This window comes from Micropterus dolomieu, linkage group LG02 (assembly GCF_021292245.1).
Source record: "Micropterus dolomieu isolate WLL.071019.BEF.003 ecotype Adirondacks linkage group LG02, ASM2129224v1, whole genome shotgun sequence".
NCBI lineage: Eukaryota > Metazoa > Chordata > Actinopteri > Centrarchiformes > Centrarchidae > Micropterus > Micropterus dolomieu.
The window spans coordinates 14087640-14098421 of NC_060151.1; the positions used below are offsets into that span (position 1 = coordinate 14087640).

The window sequence follows — 10782 nt, forward strand, 5'->3', positions numbered from 1 at the left end:
TGATTACATGGTCATAAAGATAACAAAGGAACATGTTATTCTCTTTATTAATATTTGTAGTCAGAGTTTAGACAAGCTATTGATCATCTGTGTTCTTGTATTTATATTTACATGTTTTGACACTTTCTCAGGAACACCCACACCACCAACACCACCCACTCTGTTCCCTTTGGTTCAGTGCCAACCTGGGTCTGGAGATAAAATCACTGTTGGTTGTTTTGCACGTGACTTCTACCCAAAGAGTCTTACATTCCAGTGGACCGATGCCAGTGGGACCACCCTGACTTCTGAAAATTATCCTCCAGCTGAGAACAACAACAAATATACAGGAGTCAGTTTGGTCAAAGTATCAAAATCTGATTGGGATTCAAGGAAGTCTTTTAAATGTTCTGTAAATCACAACGGATCTCCCACAAATCTGCATGTTCAAAGTATGTGATTTTTCTATTTACTAATGTCTATGATTTCTTACCAATATGTCCTCCTCATTCATCCTGCTTTTATCAATGAATGTAGAACAATATTTATTCCCACACATTTTCCTTTGTCTGCCTGAAACACACAGCACAATCATCTTATCAATTTGCAGGTGAATGATACAGAATACTATCGCAATAAATGACTATAACTGCTTTTTCCTTCACCTGTTCAGAGCCTCCAAAAGTGACTTTGCTATCAGTGCCAAGTGAAGACACCCAGGCCCTGGTGTGCACGCTTGAGGGCGGTAATGGAAAACTTGACTCATTCAAGTGGAAAAAGAATGACGCAGAGTTGAACGACTACATTCAAAGTCCCATCCAAAAAACTGGAGACTTGTATTCAGCTGTCAGTGTCCTGAAGGTCAACAACGCAGACTGGGACAGTAACGCTGTGTATACCTGTGAGGTGACTTACAGAGAAACACAATATAAAAAGAAGGCCTCAAAAGGTGCAGTGCTACAAAGGTTATCACTAAATAGTGAGATAAAGTAGTTTATGCTGGATCTTGACATAAATCGCAAAGTTTCTTTGCAGTTTTCTAATGGTACAATGTTGGACTATGTTGTTCTCTTTTATGTAGCTCCAATCAAAGTGACACTGAACCAACCAAGTGCCAAAGAAATTTTCAGCAACAACCGGGCAGAGTTGGAGTGTATCATTACAGGACAAGACAAGACCATTGTAAATACAATTCAAATCACTTGGCAAATTGATGGACTAGATGTGACCAACAACATTGCTGAATCAACTGTCAAGTCTGTAGGCGTTCAGCACAGCAAAACCAGCACGATAACTCGTAGTCTGTCTGAGTGGCAGAGAGTCAACAAAGTGCGCTGTTCTGCTATTAGAGACGATATGACTCCAGTTATTCAAGATCTGACTGTCCACAAAGGAGGTATGTTACTGAGTGATGGAGACTGATTGGTAGAACAGCAATATGTAAATTTGGGGAAGCAGGGACACGTGTCATAATAGCAAACATAAAGCATATATATGAACCTTGTTGGTGTCTCTTTCAGATGGGAGTGAGCCAAAAGTGACAGTCTATGTTCTCCCAGAGGAGGACATCAGCAACGGAGCTGAGGTCTCTCTGGTGTGTGTGGTCTCTGGTCCTGTGCTGCAGGATTACTACATCGCCTGGTCAGAAGGTTCTGGAAATAAGGCCGACATCTATATGAATGGCATCAACTTCCCCCCACAGAAGATCCAACAAGACTACTTAGTTACAAGTATTTACACCACCACCAAGGAAAAGTGGGACAAGCACAACATGTTCAACTGCAACATCTGGTCTGCTGGTAGAAATGAGTCTGTGAAACCCAAAGGAGTGTCTAAGGCCCAGGGTAACTCAATTGAATGTAGAAAATAGTAGATCCAGCTTTAAATGTGGTATTTTGTGCTAACACGTTGCTCTGTCTCTGTGTGTACTCCGCCGTGAATCTGTGCACTCTGTGATGTCATCAGTCATTGTGATTGTAAAAATAAGTGTCAACATGTTAATTTAGTTTTGTTTGTCATCATTTTGTGTTTCTGTCTTTGTCACATTGTCTAACAGCTTGAGAAGTGTGCTGACTGTTTCAAATAAATGTTGCATGGAGACACTTTTGTTACATAAATATTTTTTTTTAAACACACTGGGAAAAAAAGCACAAAGTCACAGTAGCATACTGAACTGTTTAACTGGAGAACCGTCCCCACATGAAGTGATCAAAGAGTGAATAATGTTCGATTCAAGTTTATGAGCATTATCCAAGAGAAAAAAGGGTGTTTTTATGTTATCTTAATAAAGCATACACACAAACACACGCTCAGACAAACACACACACACACAAACACACACACACACACTCCTCATCTAATCACCTATACCTTCCTCTTGCTAGATTTTCCACCAGAGTCAAAACTGAGTTTGGCTCTGAGCTGCATAGAGGATGCCATTGAAGAGGATGAGTTCAGCAGTCTGTGGTCCACAACCTCCTCCTTCATATTCCTCTTCATATCCTCTCTCTTCTATAGCATGATATTCAGCCTGGTCAAGGTAAACATGCAGGGCATTTCTACATTTCACTTATACTAAGGACTAAAGACTGCATAAGATATAATACAGGATTTGAATATCTACTGAAAATAATTAAAGAGTTTGACCAAGTACGGTAGAAGTTACAAAATAAAGCTCAGTCATGCAAACGATAAAAATGCTACATAAAGGAGAGACAATTTTGACAACTGTGACAAGAATGTGCAGGAGAAGAAAAGACCAAAGATGTTACTGAAAATTGGTGATTTTCTGTCTGTGCTTGTGACTTTTCCAGGTTTGTCCAGTTTGTGCAGTGCATCTTGAAAAGGGAGTCTGTGACACAAATCAGTGAATTTATTCAGATTTAATTGCAAATATGAATTAAATTTTCAGCAATATGTGAAAAGTTAACTGGTGCCAAATAATTATTTCTGACTGGTGAATTGCTCTATCTGGGTGTAACAAACCTCATGTTAAATGTAGAATGTGATATTCCAGGTTTATTGTGTTTTAATGGAGACAATCACACAGTTCAGTGCTGTGAAATGCATCATTATCAGTTCACTAGCACTCTTCTTTTATTGGCACAGCCAACCAGCACAGACTGATCAACGTTTAGCAGCAGTTTCTGTTTTAAATGCTGCACTGCACAAAGTAATATATTAACAATTTATTGAATTAAACATGGCAAATTACTTCTTTAAGTAACAAATCACATGTACCTACTGTGTTCTGGTTTCTGAAGATAAACATTTTTTATGCAAGTTCTTGAAAAATTTTATTAAAATGAACCAATTATCCAGTCCAGCTGTATTTGTTAAAGAACACCAGCCGCCTGCAGCAAATCATCTGGCCAACTATCTGCTGTAGTGAAGAGACAGAACATTTGGGCTTCAGTTATCCAGCTGGGTGAAACTCAACTCAACAAGTGTTTTAATTGTAGTTTATTTTTACAGATGAAGAGACGATAAAGGATGAGATGGATGGACAGCATAGACGACTACAGGTCTCCAGTTTTACTTTTTCTTTTTTATTTAGTTTTAAAACTTGTACATTATCAATAATCTACTGCACATCTACTAAATGAAGTGGTTGTCATAGTCAATGATAAACTAAACATTGAAAATGGAATTCTTAACTGTTTATATGAATAAATTTAGATTGTTATCACATCATGATACAGAAGTAAATGATTACTAAAACTTTTAGTATCATTAAAATGTGTTAGTGAAGTGGTTTTAAACATGGTTCCTGGCACCTGTTATTACACAATCTTTCAAAAACATACCACACAAATGTCCATGTTTTGGCCATATTTACTGTTTATGTTAATGAATTTTGCCAGCAGAGGCCGATAAAAATCGCTTCTGCCAAATTACACTCTTCTTCTGCCCTTATATCTGGTGACACAAACAAAACTTAAGACCGCAGCCGACCTCACCAAGATGGTGGCCCGACAGACGATCCCTGTTGATACAAAGCTGTTTTTGGACTGAAAACAGTTGTCACGGAAATGTAAATAACCCATTGTATGGTCAAAAACGGACTTTCTTATAATCTAAGTAACAGCAGAGTTAATTCCACTCTTGATAGAGTCAAATCCATTATATTTGACTCAGTTGATAAGTAGTTGGTGTCAAAAAAAGAAGTGTCACAAAAATAAACCTGTGAAAAGTGTAATTGTGTAAATAACTCTGAACTTCTTCTTGACTCTGGTCCTGGCTTTTGCACTGACATTTGCTCTTGCCCCCACTGCATAGGCCTACACACATTTTGATGAAAGCACTCCACTGCTAGGGACTCTACTTTTGACTTGCATCTGAACTTTAACACTGTTTGATGAGAAAATGAAGTTGGACCTGTTAATGTTGTATTTTATATTGACTTTACTGGCACCTGGTCATTTTGCAATGGTGAGCCATCATAACTTAAACTTATGTGGAAACACTGTTACTAGTCACCCCAACACCTATTTAATGAGTTAGCAGTTTGCATGCATGCCTAATGTGTTCATTCTGTTACTTTTTTTTTATTGTAATGTAATCAAATTCTTTGAGGGATTAAAATAAATGTTTTAAAACACCAAACATGTCCATCTTTACTTTTCTATATTTACACCTTTAAAATGATCCTCTGAGAGAGTTAATGTCTAACAGTGAATTAAAAGTGTTAAGAAAAACTAACACTGGTTGGTGTTAAGACGTGCTTAATTAGTGTCAAGGTACTAATACTCAAAAATGAGCAAAATTAACACTCTTTGGTATGGACCCATATAGACACTTAAAAGTGTTAAAATCAACTCTGAGAGTGTTAATTTGGGTTTGTAACTGAGTCAACAGATATGATATTTCCAAATACAATACATTCAATTTGAACAGACACATGATCAAAAGTGTGCATGTAAAATTCAAAGCATCTGTGACATCTTAAAAAACACCACGTCAAGTCAGCATACTGTAAACATCTGTTATCAGTTAGAGTCTGAAGGTTTTTCAATTTCCTGGAGTTTCTAAACATATCATCTTTAGAGAGTCACTTCCCTCTCTCTCTGCACCTCTGGGACTGCACCTGTAGCAGTGAAACTTTGTAGAAACCGTCAGAGCTACAAATAAACTTACTCGAAGTGCGAGACTCATATTTTATTGTTTATTTGAATACTGTTTCAGCATGTATCCATGCTTGAAGTGGCTAACATGCGTACAGCAGACGCACACCCTCACAGACTAAGACAACACAAAACATCTTCAGAAAAAGGTCATTGTAAGCTTTTTTCACAAATGTGAAATACCATGATAAAGCATGATAAATTATACACAGAATTGTCTGATCAAACAATATGACAGTAAATGCAGAACATGCAGGGTACAGACAAGGCAGAAATCCCAGATATTACTTTAGTAAAAGTATGCAAGGATAGTCAGGTCCCCTGTCACTGTTACTAATATATGTTAAATCATTAGATAGTTTTTATTGATTATTATTCCTCCATCAATGTAAAATCAGGATTGTACCGTTGTAGTTTGTTGAGGTTGAACTATTTTGTATCAGACTGCAATTCATGATTAAATTTCATTATGGATTAATCCCCTGATAATTTTACTCCATTAATTGATAGTAAATATTCTGAAATCATGAGAGACATTGTGACAATTGCCCAGAGCCCAAAATGACACCTTCACAATAGTTGTTTCATCAGTCCAAACCTCAAAATGATTAAAAATACATTAACTACATTAGGATAATCAAAGGGAAGACTAAGAGTTGCATGAAAAGAAAAAACTGTTCACCACTGGTACAGAAAAAAACAAAAAGCAGAAATACCAGATATAGTACAAATATGTGTGTATGTTGTTTGTTTTTTCTGTATGGTGCAGAGCTGTAAGTTCATGGCTGATATAGAGATGGATAGTTTGGGGGCGATTTTAGACTATTTTTAGGGCTGCTGAAGCACCCCTAAATTTCATTTAAGCACCTCTAAAAAAAATAATACAATAATTATTATAGTTTTTGTCCCCTAACGTTAGATTTTGGAGAAGCAAGACAAGGGACAACCAATTAGCCTACAGTTTCATATGACTTTTCTTATATTAAACAGATTTAATGTCCCCAAATGCTGGCATTTTTCAGTTTCTAATGTTTTTACGAAATGATCAGCGACTGCGCTGGCGAACCGGTCAGCTGCGTCAGACCGCTGTTTGGGGTCCGTCAGACTGGGCCAAACTAATACTTTCACTACTGAGGGGGGATACGAGCGGCCCCTCCCAGCTTGGACTGATCCTCGTTTTAGCTGAATTCTGATTGGCTCAACGGCACCGGTCAGAGGAGTTTAGTTTTCATCTGGGGCGAGTGACAAGTGCAAGAGAATGGAAAAGAAAGACAACACTTTTGCAAGACATTGTATGCATGCTACATTCTCATTAGGGGCTGAGCACCCCTAAAGTCTAATCCTAGAATCGCCCCTGGTTTCATATTGGTTATCTTGTTTTTATCTACAGCGTCATGGCAGCACACAGCAGAATTAGTTAGAATTGTTTGAGCTCTTGTGTGATGAGTTTGGCCTCATAACTAATTCCTTTTAGTTAAGTCGGGGGAGCTCCCAACTGTCAGTCTAAAGACAGGATGAAAACGTCAAAATTGGGGGACATTTTATCCAAATGAATGAAGATAAAGCAGAGCAATATATGACAAAAAAATACTGTAAATATGATGCATTTGCAGAAATTTGGCATTTCAGCACAGTCACAGATTGCTTTGAATGTAGTACATGTGAAATGAATTTTGCACAGCGTTTACTACTAGGGCGGGGATCTTTTTTATTTAGGCTTCATTAGCATAATAGCGTTGAACAATTTCATAAAATAAATGTTTATTATTAGCATATATCACTGTGAACAGACTCCTAAAAATATAGCAAATCTATGATGGTAAAAAACAGGTGAAAAACATGAAAGATTTCTGGGTTGGGCTAAGCCCCAGTTAGTAGATCTTCGTTCTTCTAAACTAATCCAATACATATATGTATTTATTTAATTCTTTATCATTGTTTTTGTTAGTTATTGTATAATGCATTCAGTTATCGCATAGTTCTTGTGCTGCAAGTGATTAATTCATTACTATAATTTACTCTGTGCACTTTATGTCCTTCAAACTAAAAAAATATGTCCTACTTGAGAATAATATCAAGCTACTGATGAGCAGATACGCTTAATAAAATGTTTAATAATGTGAGGTTGTTGATGTGCTAGAGGGATATTTTGGAAATTATATTTCTGGTTAGGGGTTGAGTAAAGAATTGAGTAACAACCAACCGTTGTCTTTGAAGAATTTATTTAACAAAAGAGAATAAACAGAGAAGTACTAAAACACATATACAGCTGCTACCGAGACCGGCCGCCTAGGGCGGCATCCGGCGTCTGGCCCCGAGCAAAGGGATGCATCGTCATTTACACAGTCTAGGTTTCTGTGTTTTGGGGAACAGAGATCCTCTCTCAGCCTTGAATGAACATCCCATGAGAGGAAAACACCAAAACAATCTCACAGCTCTGACCTAAACCCTAGTAAATGTGGACAGACTAACATAAGGAGTATAGGAGAGGAAAGGTTAAGGATAAAAACACAATACATATCTATAACAATAATAGTAATAATAATGATAATATTATAAGATCATACATAAAAGATTAAATGTAAGAGGACACAATTTTCTGCCATAACAGGGCCCTGCTGCAACTACTGGTAGGTTCAGAAGGCCGTTATCATCCAAGCGGGTGATGCAGAAGCTCCCACAGTGACATTTGTGGTATCAATTCTAGGCCAGACCATTCATTTGGTGAGCAGTATGTCTGTGTAGCTACTATGAGTCATAAACCAGACTGCGAACAAGAAGTGGGATGGTCATCATTGATTGTGTGTCAAGGCTGGTGTTCTCATTGATCTTAACTGACTGACAGTTGAACCCTCAACTGAACTAAAATTTAACACAACTGCTGATGTAGACTGAACACTTTTCTACTCTAAAGAAGCAGCGTGTTAACTAAATGACTGCAGCTCCATCTGTCAGTGTCAGTTCTTCTCAGCAGTAGATGAACAACAATCTGCAGTAAGAAAAAAAATCTGGGATTGCTGAGTAAAACTCTGTCTTTTCTCATCCTCACTGGGCACTGTCGTTCATGCTGTCCTCAGGTCAAATCATTAAAAATGATGCACAGACATTTGAGTAATACTGGCTTTAAAGTTATATTTCAAGAGAGGATTTCATTTTTGTTTAACTTGACAATAACAATAATATAAAACAAATATATATATATATATTTAAGACTGGGTCGTATTTTTTCACACAACCCCATACATGCATGAACTACCACAGTTTTTAGCTTTTTGCATTTTGTCACACAGGTTTCAGTTCCTGCTGTCTTAAGTTGTCAGTGTCTTCAAACATCTGCAAATACTGAAACCGTTAAAGGTCTTTCATACAAACCTGAAAACCAGCAGCATCACACTTTTAACACAATTTACATGATCCTGGCTGCTGTCACTGTATTTCTGTTAAAAATATATTTAGAGAGGGTTTTAATCCTTTCAAACAATATGCTAAACACACTGCATACATGGCTTATAGAAAGCAACAGTCTTGCTGGTTGAACCTTTTGTTTCCATGGGTGCACATCATCTTTGTTAAATATAGATTTTAATAAACATGTTTTCCATTATCCATGATTCATGCTAACATTGTCAGTACAAATAGTAACAATAATCCTTATTGCTGTTTGCAATGGTACAACAATTTACATAATGTTATATTTAATGAGTTCTTGTCAAAGAAATATTCTCCATTTAAGCATAAATAGGTGAAGTTAAAAACAAAGTTTACATTTGTTTCGTTTCTATAAATGCAGGGACATTTTCATTGTGTTTGATTCTATGCAAACTCAGCTTGTTACTCAGCTATAAAAACTTCCCATCAGGCTGTCAGTGGAGTTCACAGCACGTCACTTTCAACATAAACCATGTTTTCTGTAGCTCTGCTGCTGCTGTTGGCAGCTGGATGTGAGTCTCTCTGGATTTGTCAAAGTCAGCAGTTCTTCTTTTGCAGTATAACTTGATCATTTGTTACAAAACATTTTCTTTTTTGAACAGGTGTGAAGTGTGAACAGTTGACACAGCCAGCCTCTGTGACTGTGCAGCCAGGTCAACGTCTGACCATCACCTGTCAGGTCTCTTATTCTGTTAGCAGCCACTACACAGCTTGGATCAGACAGCCTGCAGGGAAAGGACTGGAGTGGATTAGTGAGGACACAACTGTGAAAGATTCACTAAAGAACAAGTTCAGTGTCAACTTAGACTCTTCCAGCAACAGAGTGACTCTAAATGGACAGAATGTGCAGCCTGAAGACACAGCTGTGTATTACTGTGCCCGCAGACCCGCACAGTGAAAGACAACAATAGAAGAGTCATACAAATACTACTTCCTGTATTTACCACAACTACTGGCATCATTCTGATTGACTGAAAATTTAACTCCTTTTCTATTTCACATGTTTCTAACAAGGGTGGTGTAGTGGTTAGCACTGTTGCCTCACAGCACAAAGGTCATGGGTTCAAACCCCAGTTTCCCTGGCCTTTTCTGTGTGGAGTTTGCATGTTCTCCCCTTGTCTGCGTGGGTTCTTACCGGGTGCTCCGGCTTCCTCCCACCATCGAAAGACACAGGCTGCGTTCGAAAAGTCTTTTTTGCTTAGGAAGGTTCCTAACTGAGTGACGTGAACCGGAAGTATTTCAGTGGCAGCCATGATAAGAGCTGTTCAAATTCTCTAAAAGGTAAGGAAAGGTGCCTCAATGCTTCCTTTCATATCTCCTTTAGCATAGGATACACTGGACCATCCTTTATGAAAGGAACGGAGAGAATGCCGTCCCACAATTTCTTGCGGCGGCAACATTTAAAGCGACGCACGTTCTCAAACTCAAACGATAAAATCCATCATCCACATTTAGCAAGATCCTTGCAATACAGATGCACATTATGATACTTTAATAAGACTCACAACTACCTTCTTTCTTTAGGTTTGTTTTCTTTTGGCTTTTTTGTAATCTAATACTGTTTCAACACCGTTTTATGTTTTGGGTTGCTGAAATAAGCCATTAAGTGTTTGCTACAATAAAAATAAAAAAATCACCAACCATGACGGATAAAGGATGGTGATCACCATGTAAGTTACCATGTTATAATGTAGCCTAATATTTTCCACCGTGTTGTCCACCTTTAGATGGCCTGCATTACAACAACACGCTTTTTGTAGTCCATCTTCTGAACATTGTAGTTTCATCACGGCAAGTCACGTCAGTAAAATCTGCCGTCACATACTTACGTCGCTTAGAAGAGCAGTGGGATTCTCTTAGACCCGCCGTCCTCTTTTCCTAAGTCCTTATGGATTCTCCTTCACATCTTTCCTTGACCTCGAAGGAAAACGTCATGAGGTCAAGGAAAGGAGATTTTTTAGACTTTTTGGATGCAGCCTTAATCTTGTGGATTGAAATTGAATTTAGAGAACTGAAAGTGAAAGCACACAAAGACTTGAGTTTTTTACACTACAATACAGTTTCACACACAATACAGATTCATAGTATCAAATTCAGTTTCAAGTTTATTGGAATTCAGTTTCAAACTAATAAATTCAAATTCAAGTTGAGCATTTCAAATTCAGGTCTAAATGATTCAAATTCAGTCTGTACTGATACAAAAATCAGCCCATAGATCTGTCTCCTCTTTCCATGCCATGAGGTGGAAAAT

The 10782-nt window shown here is 37.7% G+C and overlaps 1 gene segment (V, D, J or C); it reads left to right on the plus strand.

Annotated features, from left to right (window-relative positions):
* LOC123987071 overlaps nt 1–3658 on the plus strand; it is a 30693-nt gene extending 27035 nt beyond the window's left edge. The window contains 6 exon segments of the C gene segment in view: nt 132–431; nt 653–928; nt 1061–1375; nt 1500–1823; nt 2364–2518; nt 3454–3658. Coding sequence covers nt 132–431; nt 653–928; nt 1061–1375; nt 1500–1823; nt 2364–2518; nt 3454–3468 — 1385 coding nt within the window.
* Nucleotides 3659–10782: the final 7124 nt, after the last annotated feature.